The sequence below is a fragment of the Rhamphochromis longiceps genome, linkage group LG1 (genome assembly GCF_057381845.1).
Source record: "Rhamphochromis longiceps isolate RC_006_pf linkage group LG1, R_longiceps_female_GT1.1, whole genome shotgun sequence".
Lineage (NCBI taxonomy): Eukaryota > Metazoa > Chordata > Actinopteri > Cichliformes > Cichlidae > Rhamphochromis > Rhamphochromis longiceps.
Window position 1 is genome coordinate 18453332 of NC_140557.1, and position 21055 is coordinate 18474386.

At 39.1% G+C, this 21055-nt stretch overlaps 1 protein-coding gene across 1 annotated transcript; it reads right to left on the reverse strand.

Moving 5' to 3' along the window:
* Positions 1 to 924: 924 nt before the first annotated feature.
* Positions 925 to 20468, reverse strand: tcf25 (TCF25 ribosome quality control complex subunit). The gene is made up of 18 exons (XM_085400976.1): positions 20088 to 20468; positions 18553 to 18699; positions 18394 to 18462; positions 18145 to 18269; positions 17094 to 17159; positions 16878 to 16960; positions 15907 to 16037; positions 15537 to 15636; positions 14214 to 14307; positions 13964 to 14056; positions 11162 to 11267; positions 10905 to 11064; positions 10643 to 10730; positions 10358 to 10516; positions 10081 to 10171; positions 7539 to 7618; positions 7362 to 7437; positions 925 to 1656 (listed from the first exon to the last, which is right to left on the reverse strand). Exons 1-18 carry the CDS (start codon positions 20466 to 20468, stop codon positions 1489 to 1491), a joined length of 2217 nt encoding a protein of 738 aa, XP_085257102.1. The 3' UTR covers positions 925 to 1488.
* Between the last annotated feature and the right edge of the window lie 587 nt (positions 20469 to 21055).

Below are 21055 nucleotides of genomic sequence, written 5' to 3' on the forward strand. Positions count from 1 at the left end.
CAACAGTTGGAGAGTGTTAAAAAAAAATAATAAGCACAAGTTAAAAACGATAAATATCACTGATGATAACAGAAGCATAGTTACTGCTTCAGATTTAGTGTGCATGGAATGAGCATAATCAAGTGAGGCCATGAGAATCTGAGTGTACACAGAAAAGAGTTCATTTAATTACCAGTTTAAGAGATAAAAATGAAAACATCTGCCATAGCTGCGTTGTCAATAAGTGCAAGTAAACTGAAACTGAAACTGAAATGTGAGAATCTGTGCCGAAGTCTGAGAGGTAATAAGAATATTAGAGAAAGAAAGCAGCAGAATTTAAACAAACCAAAAACAGTAGCCAAGATGATTAAGACAGTGAGTAGAAAATACCACGAAGACCAGAAAGACAAAACAAATATAGTTTATCATGTTTAAGGATGCTTAAAATGATGTCAGGTGTGTACGTGGAAGACCTTTTCATGCTTTTTGCAACAGGTCACAACAGAAGTGTGTCATCAGGCCGAGCAGCATCTTGCTGAGGTTTGTGTGGTACTGTTTGTCATCAGAAATGACTCAGTTTGATTAAATTTATTACCAAGAGTCAAAACACTTTACATTTTTTCATGTGGCCCCCGTTATATTTTGGAACTTCTTAATTATTCAGCCGAAAAATCATAGAAGTCTCACAGTAAGATTATTATGGCTACAGAATCCCTGCAAAAATAAAAGAATTGCACATACGAATGCCTGGATGTGCATCAACTATAATTCAGTTCAAATTATAAATAAGACCTAAATGGATGGCATGACTAACTGCCTGAAAAGGCAGTTTCCTTTTTAGAAAAACAGAACTGATCAATTTAAAATGCTTTACTAGCTACGCATTAAAATATTCAAGTTTAAAAAAAAAAAGTAATCATTTTAGCCTTCAAGAAAACTTCAAAGGATTTTTCAGTTTGTTTTTATTGGGAGTGATCAAATCAATGAGAATAAAAATTTTATGATTCTGTGTATATGTATTAAAGTGCAGATAAGCAGCAGTTTGCTTTAGAACTTGCACTCAGAATGAGACTACATGAATCTCACTCTAGCTTCGTAAAGCTTCCACTGCAGGTGTTTATGAGAGAAAATGAAAAACTCTCAGAAAGCCAGAAACCAGAGGAAGAAAAGCAGGACTTATTATCCGTTAGTGCTGCTGAACTGACAATGCTTGGAAACTGATTATGGAACTAATAATTATAAATAATACACTTAACCTTGGCAACACGACAGGTCCAACTAACAATCTGCTTTCTGAGCTTGGAACAAAGTGTGCCAGGTTCACATCCATCTACATTACCCCAGTAGTATTTGTGTTTGTTTTTTAAAATCAGCCTACTATTCTGAAATTATGACAACAAAATAATATCCAGCTGTCCAACTTATTTTCCTTGTAATTATTAACATCGCTTTTTTTTTTTCAGTTTTATTCCTCTTCATCCATCACTTAGTCCACCTCTATCTCCTCTTTCAGTCCCATTCATCATCATCTCTGTAGGGGTTGTCCTCTCTTGGTGGCTCCTGAAACCGGATATTTGCCAGCATGTCCCTCATTGCCACCATTAGGCGATTTACTTCCTGGTTCAGCTCCTGACCAGCTCGAGCCACTTCCATGTCATCTTCCTGCCTCGGTGGATCCTTGAGAATGAAGGAGAGATTATTCAGTCTACAAACTTCTAGTGAGGTTCTTATATAGTGCTTTTCTACTCTACCAGAGGACTCAAAGCCCTTTATACAAAGTACCTCGATCACGCCCATTCACTCAAGTGCTTTTTTCTATTCAAGTTCTTTCTATCTAACATTCAAACACATTCATACTCCAGTGGATGCATCAGGTTATCTTTCCCAAGGATATTTGGCTGGAACAGCCAGGAATTGAACCATCAACATCCCAATTAGTAGATGACCTGATCCATCTCCTGAGTTACCCAAAGTGCTCCGCTACAATGTCCTAATAATTTAACTTGTTCTCGGAAATGGTTAACCATTGCAAGACATTACTTTAACTGTACTGATGGTGTCCAAATAAATATACGGCATCTATGTTGGATATAGCAGAATAATCTAGGGTTCATGTTATCAAACACAACTTTAGGTTGTTTTCAGAAATGTAATTCTAATTTACGGCCACGTTGTTCTTTAAATATTAAACTCTTAACTATATTTCCTTTATCCATATTGTATCTCTTCCTCTCCATAAGTGGATAACAGAGTTGGAACTGTCCTGATGGAAACATGCCTCGGGCATATCCGTTAACAGTAAGCATGTACAGTTGACTGTGTGAGTGTTTGCCATACATTTACTGTATCTTAAAGTGGCAGAGATTGGTGTGTGCTGCATGCTGGCAGGAGCCTGTAAGACCAATGAAGACATTCATGCTCAGCAGGCCAGTCATTGGAAAACTGGACATAAACCAGACACATGTCATGCTCAGTGTAGCACGAGAGAAGTGCTTTAAGCCATGAAGTGGATGTGGTGTCTTTGCAATAATCACTTTCACACATTAGATAAATTAACAGTTAAAGGAATCTTTCAATTTAGTCTTATTTGCAGAAAACAACCAAACAAGGTCAAAATGGGTTCAGTATAGGTCCTGCTTTCCATGCATTCATATACCATTTTCACACAGAAAGCATGTTTGCAATTTTTTCCCTTCCTCTTAACGGCATATAAAGTAAAAAAAACAAACAAACAAAAAAAAACAACTTTAAATGCAAGGGCTTTACTTAAAATCCACACTCTGATATATTTGCAGAGTAAAAGTACACCATTTAAACTGCCACATGTTATGAACTTGTTTACCAAAAAGCCTTTGAATGCCTCTTTTATGCAGAATCATACAAGCGAGTTTTTTTTTTTTATTATCAGCAGGTTTTGTGAAAAGCAGTACATTCTTTTTATATCGCTTGTGCCAAGTAGATGAAATCATCCTCTCTTCAGCACATTTTCCTTGTCAGAAACATCACAGAAACTGATGCTGTGAGAATGTATATTTACTGCTATATAAACCACTCTTCATTTTTTATCCCTTCAACAACGGCATCTTGTAAAATTCTGCTAAGAAATCAGTGTTGGTCCATGTTAATTATGGCCAGCACAGATCAGTGAAAAGCTGTATTTTAGCAATGTTGTTTTAGCTGTCCGACTGCAATGATCAACGCTTGTAAAGCCTTTTCTAGTTAAAAGGTATTAAAGGTAAGATGCTAGGTTGAAATGCTGCAACACTGTGTTAAAAAAAAAAAAAAAAAAAAAAAAAAAAAAAAAGGAGACCTAGAGAGTTACTGCAGGGAGAACGACAGTTGATACTTTTGCTGGTCTGAATGCAACTAATAAAAAACAAAACAAAACATTGTTCCACGTCTCACTGTCTACCCCAGCATAAAAATGTATGGACTGTGTAATCTTTATACATTGGTTCTCTTTCACACAGTCTCTGAGCTGAAATGCAGATCATTCTGACAAAACAAGACGTAAGAAAATATCGAGACAAAAATCAGCCTCCCTGCTCATTCACCTCACTATTTGCTTACATCTTGTTTCTGAAGAATGGGCTGCTGACATCAATTAGAACGAAAGATAGTTAGTAAATCATGATGAAACTGAACAGTTTATGTAATGAAGCTTCCACGTTTTGACATTTAAATTAATCCAATTAACTAAACAACTTCCTATTAATCAAATATATCTTAAAAAAAAAAAAAAAAATAGATCCACATCCTCAAATTTCTCAAACATGGTTAACTAAAAATCTGTAATATCTGCATGAGCATTGTGAGCCACACTACACTATACAAACTACATAAACATAAACTCAGCGAGCTTTAAGCTGGTTTATGTGAGATGGGATGAAAATGGTTTAGTGTTCACACATTAACAGATGAACAGAAGAACCCTGATTTTACAAATACGGGTGTCATTCAAGATGAACAAAATGTAAATTAATGAAGAAATCCAAGCACTGAACTTCCTTATTAGCAAAGAGAAAGCAGAGACATCGAGTCAACTTTGCACTTCATGAATTTCGTTTTCTTGAACTTGGAAATGGTCGACAGAATTAACTGTAATAAGGTCATATGCTTTCTTTGATATTTTTCAGTTTTGCTAGACCCCCCCTTTGTTTTACAAGAAAAATGTTGGCGCGCCCCCCCGCACGTGCACGCGCACATCCTCCAACCACACACACCCATATTTTGCTCAATTGCGGTTTATTTCACACCTCAAACATTTAGTAAGCAATTAAGCAAATACAAGTAATCTGCAATAAATTACAGGTAGTAAGAAAATAAACTGGGTATTTTTGAAAACGCAGCTGTTTCGTCCACACGTAAACGGCGTTTGGAATCACCGAAAACTGAGATTTTTTTAAAACTCCTTTTTGGCGTTTACGTGTGGACGAGGAATACAGAGTTCGTCACGCAACGTCAAAGGTATGTGCCCCTTTTCACGTCAGGCTGTGCACCACGTTATTGTTTACATGAGATTAATTGCAGAATAGCAGATAGACAAAATACTGTTAATCTGACCATCTTCAGGTTTTACAGCTTACATATATACGCAGTTACTGTCCCTCTATTTAGAAAAGCAGAGGCATCACTGTAATTATTTTACTTGTAGTTGTTTTTTTTCCCCTTTGTAATAATATTCAACATTGCAATCAAATCAAAAAATGCCTCTGTGCAAAATGGGTTTAAAAACATAAACAACTGTGGGATACTGTTTGTCCGTGATTTGAACCGGGGGACAAATTGTGGCAGGATCAGCCTGATATTATTTGTATCCCGCTGTAACTTTACTGTATAAAGAGCTAGAATCTCCAAAATGTCAGGAGTAGTGAGTCATTATAACAAGTGTTTGTGAACTAAAAATCAAAAATGTGGGATACTGTTTGTCCCTGATTTGAAGAGCCCAGCGCTGCTCCCGACAAAGGGAAAACCAATTAAGCAGGGGAGACCTACCTCAGCACTTGTGCAGGTGAAACCAAAGGGAAGATATTCTTCACCATATTTTCTAGTCTTTGGCTTAGAATGAAGTTGGTTTGGAAACATATTCAGCGATGCTTCATCTCCTGCTCTTCGTTTCTGTAGGCGCCCGTGCTAGCAGTGTCTAAGCCTTTTGTTTTTTTCCCCCCCTTTTCATACCGCGCCTCCTCTGCCATGGCTCTGCGCCCCCCTTAGGGGGCGGGCCCCACACTTTGGGAAGGTCTGCCTTAGGGTGACCATGAGTCTTAAGAGGAAATCTTCCATCAGTCACGGATGTGTGTTAAAATGTTTTCCCAGATCGTTTACCAGCTCAGCCCTGCAGGGTGCTGCTATTAAATGGGTGTATCTGTGCGTGTCTGCTTTAATCATAAAACCAAACCAAACCGAAACCCCCCCCCCCCAAAACACAACTTTACTTGAAATGCATCATTCAGGGTGTTGAGGGCGAACACTAGACTGGAGTTTGCTTTGGAGGAGGTATGACTGTCATCAGAACGTGTCAGACCCACGGACCGTTTAGGAAGGTGAAAGAGAGTCACTTTATTAAACTTTATTACGGAAGAATAAAAATCTTGATTTATTGTGTCTAATTTTAATTTCTTTTGCATAATTACAAAGTACCTGCACAGAGTAGAGGTTAACAACATTTGCTCTTGTCAGGAGGTGAGAGCCAGACATTTTTTAAATTCTGTTATCTGACACCAAATTAATTTATCATAACTTTGAAAATAATTGTTTATTGTATTTCATTTTTAATCCCGATTTTTCAGTTCTTCAAGTCCCATCTCTCAGGCAAAAATATGGGCTCAAATTGTGGTCATAAATATTTTGTACTTCAGTTTTGTATGCGTAAAAAGAATTTGTGTGCGTAAAAAAGATTTTAATGTGTAAGGAGAATTTGTAAGTTGAAACTCTGCACTCAGGTTTCAACTTACAAGTATGGATTTTGACCCTATTTTTCTTCCTTTCAGCTGATTGGTCAATGTCATGTCAATCACAAATTTAACTATCCAATCAGAGAACAGATGGGTTTGGCTGTCGGAGGGGTGCTTTTTTTGAACTGCAGGTCCTTGAAGGATAAATGCCCTTTCATGTCTCTTATTGCCACACCATGAAAGAAAACATTGGTGTGTGTCCAAGTAAACCTTTTCTTACAGGTTGACGTGCTTACACAGGGACAAGCAGGGCGTTTTCAAAGGCGCTGTTGACCTCGGAGGAAAAGCAGTGTTGTGGAAATGACACACTCTTCACTAGTTGGGACAGTTACAAAGCTTTCCTTGTTATGAACGAGAGATACGTTTTTATTAAACATTTGAACTTAATACAACACAAACTCTCGTAGAGGAGATAAAGTCAGAGAGATACACGTTTTGAAATGCCGTGTCCGATGTGAAACGGCCTTTATGCTGCATAGTGTGACTCATAGCAGTGGTCCTGGTTCAACACTGATTTTGTGTTAAAGTAATACTAAAGTAATAATGGTATTTCTGACCACTGGTATACCACAACTGTATCCTTTCAACAGCTACCAGGTAAACTCTCATTCAAAGCTTTGTAGCTCCTTTAGTGATGTTTTATGTAAACTCAACAGACATCGTTGCAAGAAATCAGAGAACCAAGGAGAACATAATTAAATCACTTTACAGCCCTCTGAGTTCACCAGTTCATAATGATTCATTCACTAACTGCGCTTATTTGTTTCTTTTAAACTTGTGTGAGTTTTGTGTCAGGGGCTTATAGCTTAGTCACATGGTGTTACCACATGCACACACTATGGGTTCTTTATTTGTATTTCATGGTATTCTAAGCCTATGCAGCTGTTTAGAGAAGCTATAGCAGTAGCGTATGCTCTTGAGAGTGAGAAGGGACATCTACAGTATAACTGAATGTCATCCATCCATCCTTTTCCACTGGCTAGTTTTCAAAATGTTCCCCCAACTTCATCGTCAATAGCTTCACGTCAGCATTTACCCCTCATTTCTGACACAACCAACATGCACAATCAATGCTATACCACTGCACACCTTAAAAATGAAAGTGCATCAGAAAATGAGATAATACAGACCTACAATCGATATATCTGTCTGTTGTTTTATTGTAAGATAGCTTAATTTAACAGTTTGCAAAGAAACTAGTTACTCTCTCTTCCTCCTGTTTTGCTATGTGCATGTGTCTGTGTGCTTGTGAAAAAGACTCTGCTGCATGTCTGTGTGGCAAACGCAGCACAAAACAGAGGGGAAGCAAAACTCAAGTTAAAAACAAATTGTTATGAGTGCATTTAAAAGCTTCCTGACAAGCGTTAATCAATATAAAATCTAAAATAGACATTGACCCTAGAAAAATACTGATGTTGACTGACTCACCTGAATGTTAAAGTTTGGCAGCAATGACCGGAAAAACAGTGAGAGTGTACTCTCATTGGATGCACCAACACGCGGCCTATATGCAGACCCAAAAATAAACAAGTCATGAAGTTAAAATGAAAATTGAGACAAAAAAAAAAAAAAAAAAAAGAAAAAAGTATAAGGATCCACAATTACCTTTCTGGTCGTGTATATGATATCACTGAGTCGAGTGGAGGCAAAGGATCAAACCCCATCACAGGCTGAGTGGTCACCTCCTGGTGGTGAAACAAATCCCCCCAAAAATACATGAATATAGAACAGAAAAGCTAGTTATCAAATGCCTGTGTGCAAAATGATGGATGGATTTTAAGCAGTCTGGCCTCTTTCTTCAGTAATTTGAGAAAAAAAAGAAACAAAAAAAAACTTAAGTTGTCCACAAAGTCCACTGCTCAGAAATAAAACTTTTTTTTGAGCAGTGTAGTTTGTCTTTTTATAGTTTAAAATCTACAGGCGATGACCTGGGCGAGCTGGAGAACAGCAGACTTCTGTTAGAGTATGAATGTTACACCCCAGCCTAGGCAACCGGCGTGCAACGTATGAAAATAAAAATAAGAAAAAAAAAAAAAAAAAAAACACACGAGAAAAAAACTACAGCTCTCCACCAAAATCCCAAAACTAAAGTATCGACAAATCTATTTACAACACGGGGGAGATCGCAACCATGACACACTGAAACACAGGGTTTAAATACCTAGAGGGAGCAATCAGGAAAATGGACAACAAGAGGGAAACACAGCTGGGGCAACTCAGAACTGACGAGACAGGGAAACGTAAACTGAAAAGACTAAGATAACACAGACTTTCAAAGTAAAACAGGAAACACATAACAGTCACGCCAAAAAGAACACACTGACAACACCGAAACGTAACAGTTCCCCCCACCCAAAAATCAAACATTTAACACCAAGTGAAAAGTTTGATCCAGACAGACGAAGCCGATGAAGGCTGGAGCGGTCCCACTGACCCTCCAGCAGACGACGAAGGCTGGAGCGGTCCCACGGACCCTCCAGCGAAGGCGGATGAAGGCTGGAGCGGTCCCACGGACCCTCCAGCGACGACAAAGGCTGGGGCGGTCCCACGGACCCTCCCCTCAGCGAAGGCAGACGAAGCTGATGAAGGCTGGAGCGGTCCCACTGACCCTCCAGCAGACGACGAAGGCTGGAGCGGTCCCTCGGACCCTCCAGCGAAGGCGGATGAAGGCTGGAGCGGTCCCACGGACCCTCCAGCGAAGGCGGACAGCTGAAGCGAAGGCAGACGAAGATGATGAAGGCTGGAGCGGTCCCACTGACCCTCCAGCAGACGACGAAGGCTGGAGCGGTCCCTCGGACCCTCCAGCGAAGGCGGATGAAGGCTGGAGCAGTCCCACGGACCCTCCAGCGAAGGCGGATGAAGGCTGGAGCGGTCCCACGGACCCTCCAGCGACGACAAAGGCTGGGGCGGTCCCACGGACCCTCCCCTCAGCAAAGGCAGACGAAGCTGATGAAGGCTGGAGCGGTCCCACTGACCCTCCAGCAGACGACGAAGGCTGGAGCGGTCCCTCGGACCCTCCAGCGAAGGCGGATGAAGGCTGGAGCGGTCCCACGGACCCTCCAGCGAAGGCGGACAGCTGAAGCGAAGGCAGACGAAGATGATGAAGGCTGGAGCGGTCCCACTGACCCTCCAGCAGACGACGAAGGCTGGAGCGGTCCCTCGGACCCTCCAGCGAAGGCGGATGAAGGCTGGAGCGGTCCCACGGACCCTCCAGCGACGACAAAGGCTGGGGCGGTCCCCGGACCCCCCAGCGAAGGCAATCCCGGACGAGCCCCCATATGTTACACCCCAGCCTAGGCAACCGGCGTGCAACGTATGAAAATAAAAATAAGAAAAAAAAAACACGAGAAAAAAACTACAGCTCTCCACCAAAATCCCAAAACTAAAGTATCGACAAATCTATTTACAACACGGGGGAGATCGCAACCATGACACACTGAAACACAGGGTTTAAATACCTAGAGGGAGCAATCAGGAAAATGGACAACAAGAGGGAAACACAGCTGGGGCAACTCAGAACTGACGAGACAGGGAAACGTAAACTGAAAAGACTAAGATAACACAGACTTTCAAAGTAAAACAGGAAACACATAACAGTCACGCCAAAAAGAACACACTGACAACACCGAAACGTAACAATGAAATACAGCTGTAATCATGTGATTTTGAAGAAACTACATTTGGTACAAACCTTTAAATTAAAATTTATTAGACAATTTAATAGTTTGTAAAACAGCTATTGCTTCTCACAGGTCTTCTTTGCTCTAACTGCTTTCCACTAACCACACACCATAATCTGGTTCTGCCAGAGATTATGTTTTCTTTGCACTGTGACTGTGTGCTTGTTCACAGGGAATCATTTCCCCACAATGACACTGAGATCAATTATTCTGTGATTTACAGTTAGAGATTTGGAGAGTGAACTGAAGACACTGAGATGTGTCACTAGCAATGGTTGGAGTATGCTTTCTGCTATCAGGGTGGTGCCTCAGACTGTTCAGCACCCTAATCAAGATAACGTAACCAAGAACATTTGAGGAAAAAAACAAAAAAATAAAATACAAAACATTTACACTTCACTTGCAATTTGCTGTGTGCAGTTCTCAGAATAGAAGACGCTGAGGTGCAGATGGTGATTGTTTCTTACCAGAGGCAGAGTTGAGGTGGCTTCTTTGATCTCAGAGAGTAGGACATGGCGATGGATGTTCCTTGGTGCACTTTGGTACCTCTGCTTTCTCCTATTAGAAAGACATGAAGGGGAAGGTTTTGAGAGGCATGTACTTTTAATTAAAGGAATACTAAGTGCAGAGGTAAGACCCAGCCCACAGTTAATTTTGCCTCTCTTTGTCATCAACAAATGCCTCCAATGTTTAAAAAAAACAAAAGAACAAGGAAAAAAAAAAAAAAAAAAAAAAAAAGCTGACTTGTTTTGGCAGTCCTCCACTACAGGGTCTTTGGCATCAACTCGTCGCAGCACTTCTTTCACCATCTCTTCCAGCCAAAGCATTACTGCAGCCTCCCTCCACAGAGTGCAAGTTCTCCCCACATACAGACCTGTCAGTTCAGCCAGAGCTGGCAGCTGCCTAAAGATGGAACAAGTGCAAAGAGCTTTAACATGAGGGTACAAAGATGGAAGAAAAAAATGTTTCAATTGTTTTTAAAATCCTGCATTGTGCAATAGTTTGGAAAATAAAGAGAGTATACGTTACCTTATCTGACTATTTGGACCAAAGAAGCTATGGGAGGTGACTGCGGCATCTGGCTGCACAGTACACAGATCCAGTAAAGGCATCAAGACTATAGTGGGGAGAAGGGAACACGTTAAAGGGCAGGGAATTACAAAGTTACACTTTTCAAAAGGTGAATGGTAACAGTCCTGGAAGTTATTAAAATTCTTTAGAGTATGCCTTAGAATATGAAGAGCTAAATAAAGGGCAACCATTTGATTCAGTTCATTGCTGAGGGTCTAACCTGCAGGGAACATGATGAGGGCAATCTGCAGCAGCTGGTCGGCTTTGTGCCTTTGTTTGTGACTTTCTTCAGGGTCCATATTTTCCTGCTGACTTAGATGAAAATGACAAAGGGCAGTGGAGAATGCAAAGTTTGGTAGCTGAGACAGATTTCTGTGCTCCTGAAAAGCAAAAACAAACAATTCCTGTCACAGACTGAAAATTTAACAGTGGCACACTAACTCCGGCACGCACACAGAACGTAAGTGCACACTTTACCTCCCAGTCCTGATATAACTGAAGGACGGATTGGTACTCTCTGGATCGAAGTGCCAAGAAATCAATGAGCAGCAGCATGCAAAGAGGGTCAGAGTCCGGGTCCAAACTAATTCAAATGGGGAAGAAAAAAAATGAATATAAAACAACCATGACAAAGATGTGTCTTAGACTAAGTACAAATAAAACTATCACACCACGATGATCTGGGCTGCTTACGGTGTTTCAGACATTACAGCCACTGTTGGTTATGGCATTTAAGGATATTTAGTAAAGACGGCATTAATGAAGAGGGTCGAAACCAGACAGCTCCAAAACACCACTGCTTTGCTGTTTGTTTCCTCAGTAAATTTTGACCCTCAGGCAGAAAACCAACTGAAGTAACCAGGAGGGAGGTATTAATCTATGCACACAAGTCTCTTTTTACAATAGCTTAAAATCAACCTAAGGGCAAAAAAATAAATTCTTTAACAACAACTGTGATTATAACGACAAATAAAGTTTGTGTGTTAAACATCATAGCAGATGAGATTATTACTTATCTTCTTTAATCATCTCATATAATGTATGTGTAGCTGAACGTGCTAAAGATTCTGTTAAAGCAAACAGTGACTTAATATCTGCCGGTGATAAAGGGCCAGTGCTTTTTATTACCACACTGCTGCTCTTCAGGCCGGAACATTAAATCAGGAAGCCAGAATTTGATGAAAATCACAAAAAATATTGACAACTATATGAATAGTCTGCAAAGCTGAAGCTTATGGCAGCAGTGTCCCCACAGGAACACTTCGTGAAAAGCTTTTTGGTAAGTGATTTCTTAACATAAGAGATAATGATATAAACACATGGACTGTTTTTAAATTATGTCTCCATAAAAGTTTAATTCTATTATTTGTAAAAGACGGGTCATGATATTAGCCCGAATCTCAATACATGACCTGAATGAATGGTCTGAAACACATGTTCAGTTGTTTTTTACCTTATAAATAATTCCGAGTCCATCTCGGATCGTTATCAGCAGACAGTCTCACCACATTAGTGCACATAAAAAAGGTGCCTCAACAAATTTGCCTGTTTAGTGTTTACTTTATAAAGAGAATAAAGGTTCCTCTTGTTTATCTAGAAAGTCATTTATGTAATACTTTTCATGTAATGGGACAGTGAAAGCGTCTAAATGTGCATCCTCTCTCTTTGAGTAGAAACAGATCGTGTTCTTTCATCGTTATTGCTCACATGTCCAATCAGCCCATTAATTCCTCAGCAATTAAGAAGGTAACTAGCAGCCAGGTGTTGCTAATCAAATGCAGCTGATTAACTGATCATCACGAGCACCTCGAGAAAAGCAGTTTTGACCGTTTAAACGTTTGGACCATTCAAGTGCGTTACAAAATGCCACGATCTTCCTAGGACTAGACGTCCCAGTAAATACACCCCAAGGTTAGACTGTGCAATGCTCAGGGAAACTGCAAAAAATATTAAATGTCAAAGCTAATGACAGTGAAAAGAAAGCCTGAACAAAGATGGTTTATTTGGAAGCGTTGTTAAGACAAGGCTTTTTCTCTCTGAAAAGAACATGCCAGTATGCCTTAGGTTTGCACAGTTGCATCTGAACAATGTTTCAAAAGTCTAGTGCAATGTCCTTTGGACAGATGAGACCAAAGTGGAGATGTTTGACTCGAATGCACAGCACCACATTTGGTGAAAACCAAATAGCATATGAGCACAAACATCTCATAACAACTGTAAAGCACAGCTGGAGGTGATGATTTAGGCTTAGTTTTGCAGTCACAGAATCTGGCCACCTTACAGTTACTGTGATGTTCAAAGTGAATAAGACCTCAGACACTGGACAACATCCATCTGGCAACCACTGGTTGCAAAAGAAATGTATTCCCTGACTGTTTTCCAAGTGGTTGCTGGCAGTTACCGGATGAAATTGGTAACAAAAGTTATTTAATCCTGCAGCAAAAACCTCTTAGCAACAGGTCACTAGCAGATTGACTTGATTGTCAGTAGTTTGCATGGAGCACACCGACTACTGCGTGGTGAGTGTTTGTACAGAAGTTGGCATCTTGCAAAGAACCTCTGCAAACCTCTCACAAATCAGTTGGACAAAACACATTTTTGCCCCGTGAGCAGTGGTTGTACCATGTCCAATATGACCATGTGTACCATGTGATTGAGAGTTCTCAATCACTGTGTTTATGATGTCACAAAAAACCTCTACAGAAAAGTATTTTAGAGTCAAATGTGAGGCCATCTGTTTGAAAATTTAAGTGTGACTGAAATGTGGTCATCCACAACAGGACAATCATCCCATACCCAGCAGCAAATCTATAACTAAATGCTGAAAAGAAAAGAATCAACATGTTGAGATGGCCCAGCCGGACCTCACCCAGACTTGAAATGCTATAGCGGGTCTTTAAGAGAGGTGTGCATAAATAATTCCTCACAAATATCACTGAACTAAAGCAATTTTATACAGACAAGAGGCCAAAATGTGAAAGGCGATAAAGTCACAGAAAACATGCAACTAAACAAAGTCATAGAATCATTGGGTGCACTCGGTTTTTCACAAGAGTCCATAATGTTATGGAAAGGTCAAAGACTTTTCACAGCACTGTAAATTAGCTGTTAAAAAAAAAAATCTGGAACATAATGTTTTATACATCAGTTAAAGTTTGTTTGAAGGGGGAAGAGTCTGAATGGGGAAGAGTGAGGATTTATTATTATTGCTATCATAAATGCCTCATATCTAATTATGTAGCTTATCCTTTCCCACGTTTTAAGCTTTTCTTTTTATACCTCAGGATAAGTTTGCAGTACTCCAAAGCTGTCCTTGGGCATCCTCTCTTCTCCAGGAACATCATGTGCTTATACAGAGCCAGATAAAATGCTCTGCAAACAGGGGAGATTGAATTACTGAATTGCTGAGTTCAATCACTTCATAAATATATAATTTAAGTTGAAAACTATACTGTAGAGTCTACAAGATGTTTAACAAAAGTACAATGTGTAACAACATTTTTAAAAAGTACAAAAGGGAACAACCAACCTGTTTTCTGGTCTCAGATAATCCAGTCTGCTGGTGCCCGACGTCAGACTGAATAAAGGATGAAAAGCACACTCAAAGCTATACAAAGCTCGCTCTGGAAAAAACAAAAATACATGTTTTACTTAGGAAATGACTATTAATAAGTATACAAGGCTGCATCATTCCACCTTTAAAGTTTTGGTACACGAACATGTACCAGCAGTGAAAACAGCGTCTCTTACGCCTTCAGCTTGCATTTGGCTGGCGCCGTGTTACTACGTAAATCAGACAAATTATCCCTGCAGAGGACAAAGTATCCCTGTGGTCTTCTACACAAACTATTTCAGAGACATAAATAGGATGGCGCCTGTGAAATTAAACCCATCATTGTCCTTTGCATGAATTTTGACTTGTTAACAGTGGCTAGTTTGTTTACTCACAGTATATCAAGGAACTACCTAACCTCTGAAATAACTACAAATATAAATCAATGTGGAGAAAGACAGTTTAGAAATGAGGTAAAATGCATTTTTACTTGAAATTATTACAAAGACAAAACATCAGATATTGGAAGTGAATACATTTAGTTGATTAGAACAGACAAAAAACAGGGAAAAAAAAGTCAACTTAATACCAGCAACACGGTTTAAAAAAAAAAAAGAAAAAGAAAATGACAAAACCTCAATTGGCACCATGTTACATCATCATCACCTATAGTTTAGAAAGCCCAGCATTTTTGCTTTAAATGGTTTTAATTGATCGAGAGTTCAGATTTTTTTTTTTCCATTTTACAAATGATGATAAAATACATTTTTTAAATTGTAATTATACTGAAAGAAATGGAACATTAAAAGCTTGAATTCTAAAGGTATTCATATACCAAAACAAATTAAGTAATCAGTTAATACTGAAAAAAAGTACAGTATATGCTCGGTCCTCTTAGTGATGATGAACAACAGACATGCACTTAAGCTTGTCTTAAGGCAGAATAATGCCTTAAGACAGGCTGCATTTCATGTCTGTACCAAAACCTCGTGTCTACAGCAAGAACAGAAAGAGTTTGTGTATTAAGTCACTGAGATCAGAACGCCAGAGTGGGTGCAGGTCAAACAAGTGAATGAAGCACAACCCAGTTAAGATTCAAAATTTCATTACAGTCTAAAGATATCTGAATAAATCACCATCGTACTTGCAGATCATTAGTTTGCCTTGAAGCTAGATGTGTCATTTGCTCTTAACAGATTGTGGTTGAACAGAGTGGATCCCCAGCTATCATCATTTAAAAACAACAAAAAAAAAAAAACACAATGTATTTCATGACACAGAGCATCCAATGATCCTCACCAATAAGGTCCCTAGCCATCTCCTGGTCTTCTTGTATGCGACAGACATCAGAAAGTTGCAGCAAGGAATCGATGTGGTAGGGGTTAAGCTGAAGCAGGGCCTGGATCAGAAAGGACACACACACACACACACACACACACACACACACCCCCCCCCCTTATTGGCGTCTTTAGTCTTCTTGTTTTCCACACTCAAATCCATCATGAACCTAGTTTATCTTTACATTGCATTTGCTTCACGTTATTCATTAAATGATTAAAATATTTGGAGTTTTTCAGTGTAGATTTAAATGTTTTAAAGTAAAAATTAGTTGCCAACATTTAGGTTGACACAGTCGTCGGTGTCTACAACACTGAAGAATTTCATTTACCACAATGTTGTTGGGGTCCATGGACTCCACGGCATCCAGGAACTTGAACTGCACTTGTTGGTATTCCCGACTGTGCTCAAACGTGAAGTAATGAACGCCGTCCTTTGTCTCCAGTAAGGTCATTGAGATTCCTGCGGAGAGGTCAGGCAGGAAGGAACAAAGCATCACGTAAAGAAAAGCACAACTCATGTTACATTTAAAGTCACTCTGATAAACAACTGATAAATATTGAAAAAAAATTTTTTAATATATTAAAAAAGATTTTTACGTTAGATGAGAAAAATGTGATTCAAACAAAGTGTAAGAATCGAAATTGAACAATTAAATAACCCATCAACGATAACTTTCAATATGTTCACAATGAGGTGGTCTTACGATGGGAGTATCAAATAACATTCACTACATGTTACACCTAAATATCTATTATAACTAGCACAGTTTAGAACTTTTACCCTAAATGTAATTCCTTCAAACTACAAGATAAAGTAGCATGAAAAGGTCTTAACACCATTATGTGCCTGTCAGCTTGAATTATGTATAGTTAAAAGAGAATAGATCAGGAGCTTTTGATTGATATAAATTGCTGTAGAAACTAATTTATCACAGCTATGTGTGCTTTTGTGTGTCTTCTGCTTTTGCTGTGTCATATAAGAGCTTAACAGGCAAAACTGTCCTCATCCTGGGACAACTGAAAAACACATGTGCACCAATCTAACTAAACATTTATTTACACAGAAAGCTGCCTATACACTGAGTGTCATCAGTAGTGTTCTTGTGGGTGTTTTGGCATTTGAATCGTATCCCAAAATAACCATTAGGTAATCACGAAACTTTTCATGTTTTAGTTTCAAACAGCAGCATGCGACACACAAAGTCAACCTTTGATCAGCATCGTTAAAAGTATTACTGAAATTATCAGCAAATCACGCCACATAAAATTCCTTATGATTAATTAATATATAAAAGTATACCTGGGCGGCTGAAGCGAGGCCAGCTGTCCTTTGGACTGGTCATCCAAGTGCTACGGTGAAACTGTCTGTTTCTCTGTCGAGGCCTAACAAAAAAAAGTGCAAGATTATATTTTAAACTATAGATGATATAATTCATTTACTTGTTTAAAAAAGTGGCACTGACTACTTTTAAAAAAAAAAAAAAAAAGAAAAAGAAAAAAAAGGTTTTGCTATTACCTTTGATCCCCTAGAACAGCTCGAGCCCCAAAATATCTCTTCAGCTCCGTCTCAGAGTTGAGATTCCTGAGTTACCACAGAAATTCAAAATGAAAATGAAATTCACTTTGAACTGGTAGAAGAAATGCATTCCAGTTAAATCCAAGTTCAATTTCAAAACAATATCATACAGCAGACAATTTCACTGAGGACCATGAGAAACACACCATATAAGTGTTGAGATTAAGAAGTGGTCGTACCAGAAGCACACCCGATTTCAAAGCTGACTTTATATCAGTCAGAGTACAGAGCCAAAATAAAACCAGGTCATCAGTGTAATTGTTTACTGCTTTGGGCACAGACGAGTTTCACACGATTAACTGTATTTTTGCGAGTTGAAAGCAGCAAATAAGGTTCTCACAAAAGCCACAGGAAAAATACAGTTGAGTGGAAATGTCTCAGTGGCTGTTAATCACCTTAACATTATAATTTGACAGTGCAGAATTTGCACATTTATTTGGAACCACCCAGCTGACTTACTGGTACAAAAAAGTGTTTGTTCTGTAACAGTCTTTTAATGCAGAAAGGAACAAATGATGCTTTGCCACCAACACTGGTGATTTGTCTTGTGCAACATTTTCTAAACCATTTTAACTTTTTGCACTTTGGTATTAATAAACTGTTGTACAATCCGAACGACTAATGGCCTTATTGTGTTTTGTTTTTCTTCTGTGAGCCAAGCGCCACCACATGGCAGCATTTCAGAATCACAGAAATTATGTTTGAGGCTAAAAACTAAACAAACCAACCTAAATCTGACTAAATCAAGGAATTTCAGCTGTCCACTGTTTAAAAAAAAATCCTAAAGCTATAAAATGAATGAATTTTTTGTTATTATTTTCTAACTAATGCAGTATGCTAAAAAAACTGATTTTTGTGTACAAATATATATAGAAAGATAAATGCTTCTGCCACCTTGCTGGTCAGGTTTGGTTAATGAAAAATGATCCTAATGTGTGTTATTAGGATCATTTTGTGCCATTTTTGATGTCTTGATCAAACATGTCCTCACCTGTGCTCCACATGTAGCACAGGTCTTCTGTCTGACACTCCAGAATCGTCATTTTGCAAACTCAGACCGTTAGACTGCTCCAAGTTTTCCAGCAATAAATCAATGTTATCATCTGCTGCAGCCTCCTGAATGTAAAGCACATACACACAGTCAGTTCAAAAAGAGGGGATCAAGTTATGCATACTGTGAGTTTAGCTTCTGATTCTGAAGCATTAATTAAATAAATAGTGTATATAGTAAATATGTTACCTGTCCATCTTCTGATGTCACTTTTGTCTTTTTCTTCTTCTTCTTCTTTTTAACTCTGTCTCCAGGGGGCTGTTAAAGAGAAGATGCACAATAAGATCAGATTTCCACGGACCTAGAAGACTGCAGAAGTGCATCACTGTTGCTTTGTTTTCATTTTACCTTGGCTGACTCTTCCTCGTGCTTTTGATCCAGTTTATCGGTGTCTCTATTGTCATTCTTTGCTGGGTCGCTTGTTTTGTTTCTGTTTGGTTTCTCTGCCTCTTCATCAGCTGAAATTTTTTCTCCTTCGATGTCTGTACTACCGATCTGGTAAAAATAGGACATTGGCACTGAAAGCATCCCGTCACAACACGGCACAGCTACAACTCCAACACAAAACAATACCTAATACACGAAAGTCTGTGTTCATGATGAGAAGGTATATTAAGATGACATTTTAACCACAGCTTGTGGGTGAATTGTGACTTAAATTGTGGGAGGAGTTCATATTTTTAGTTCTATTCTGATCAATGGAGAATTTAAATAAACTGATCTATGTAAACAGTATTGATATGAAATGAGCTGAAAATTAAAAACAAACAAACAAAAGAAACCCTTTAATGCTGGTGACACTGTGACAGAAATATTTTTCCTTCATGGCCTTAAGTTAAGACAAGTTATTGTCCTATGAAAAAGTAATTAGCCCTAAATTTAATAACTGGTTGTGCCACCCATGGCAGCAAGAACCGCAAAGTGGGAATGAGTCTTTCACATTGCCATGGAATAATTCTTCAACTGTGGTTATAATTCACAGGGTTTTCAAGCATTACTGGCCTATTTAAGGTCATGCCAAAGCATCTCAGACTGAGGCAAGTGATGCCCGCAGTTCTTTAGATGATGTTCTGGGCTCTTTTGTGGCCTCCTGGATGAGTTACAGATGGAGTGATTTTTGTAGGCCAGCCACTCCAAGTTCACCACTGTGGCAGGTTTTCTTAACCTATGAATAATGACACTCACTGTGGCCTTAAGAGGGCTTGGTAACACCTTTCCACCTTTGTTTCTCATCTGTTCTTTAGTTTCTTTAGATGGTAGCACACTGTGTTGAGTTTTGAGATCTTTTAACCTACATACTACACTTTGTCTGACAGGTTCAGTTTCATCTAAGTGATTTATTGATTCAACAGGTCTGGCAGTAATCAAGCCTGGTTGTCAAGTAAAATTAAACCAAAGTTTCCAAAAACATGTTAGTGTGACAAATAGGGGGGGAATCAGGAAGGGATCAGATACTTTTTCACAGCACTGTAGGTTTCAGTTAGTTATATTAAACACGGTCTCACAATAAGTAGAAGTAAGTACAAAAGGCAGCGCCTGTACGACTCCCAACCCACTAGGATTATGTTCGTGTTGATGAGGAATCACACCGACAGCTGTCGATTGTCGGTCCATGTGCAATCAGCCGTACAGGGCATTTTAAAGGTAAGTTTTAAAAGAATAGTGACGCGCTGAAAACAAATACCAGACCTTTTCTGGCGGTGTTCGTTCTGATGGTATAGACAGAGCCTACATTTGGACGATTTTCTAAAGCGACAGCCAGCTGGGCATCATGTCATACGGCTAGTCCAGAGAGAGCTAGCCGTAAACAGCTGCCATTAAGACACTAACTTTATGCTAAATTCATGATAAGCATGAGTTGGTGGATTACACCGTCACCTTACCAACTCGTAAATGTTGCTGAAATTTTTCTGAGCCTTGCTTTTCTTTGCCTTTCGGCCGTCACTTTTCTTGTTGGAAGGAGAAACGTTAGCCGTGTCCAACTGCTCCTCTTCAGCCTCAGCCTGCTCCTCCGGGGTGTCACCCAAAGTTAGATCCCCCAAGTCTAACGCCTCCTGGCCTCGCTGTTTCCCTTTAAGCCTTCGAAGAGCCCGGGTAGACATTCTCTGATACTCATGAGGTACATACACTTGAATATTAACGACTAAAACTGTTGTTTTGCTAGCAGACAGACACAGCAGACTAATAAACTGAGGACGAATTCCATTGGGTTCCTTTTCTTCTTCATCGAAATGTTTCTGCGCTTCTCCGTGTGTTACTGCCATCCATAGGATAGATGAGGAATTGCAACAATAAATATAAAACTGTCACTACGCAAAGTACGTAAGAACAGGAACAGGCACGCAATAAATTGTCAAACTAGCAAGACAGAGGATGGGAGAGCAAGATATATGTCTACTAGGGAATACACAACCCAAGCCATTAAAAGCCATGCAATTTAAATAACTTGCGCAATTAATGACGCTAGATTTATCGATAAATTATCAGAACTTGTAAAATGTGTTTATATGACCTACATCTGAATTTCATACGAGTTGAACTTATTTTGACATTTGTTAAGTTATGTGTTTCTATAGATTTTCCACACTTATTTCATTATTTAAAGAAAAATCATGAGCATTACAATTAAGATCAGTTGTTTTATAATTTCTTTTGAATGATTTGAAAAATAACAAATGAATCAACGAAACTGATTTCATAACTAGTCTTACTTTGCCTTTGGATCAACATCTAATGCAGCACAACTTCGTTTGTAGTTCTCTCGTTGAACAGGAGGTGGCAGAATTAACCTACTTTATAAACAAGACAAACAACTTTTCTAGCAGCATAAAGAACCCGTGAAAATATGAAT

What these genes read in the sequence shown, in the direction of transcription:
- tcf25 (XM_085400976.1), bottom strand. Translation starts at nt 20,468, where the DNA reads ATGGCAGTAACACACGGAGAAGCGCAGAAACATTTCGATGAAGAAGAA. An exon ending in CCACCTCAACTCTGCCTCTG is followed by an intron (nt 7,619 to 10,080) that starts GTAAGAAACAAT and finishes TTTCACCACCAG; the next exon opens with GAGGTGACCACTCAGCCTGT. An exon ending in TGCCAAACTTTAACATTCAG is followed by an intron (nt 1,657 to 7,361) that starts GTGAGTCAGTCA and finishes TTCATTCTCAAG; the next exon opens with GATCCACCGAGGCAGGAAGA.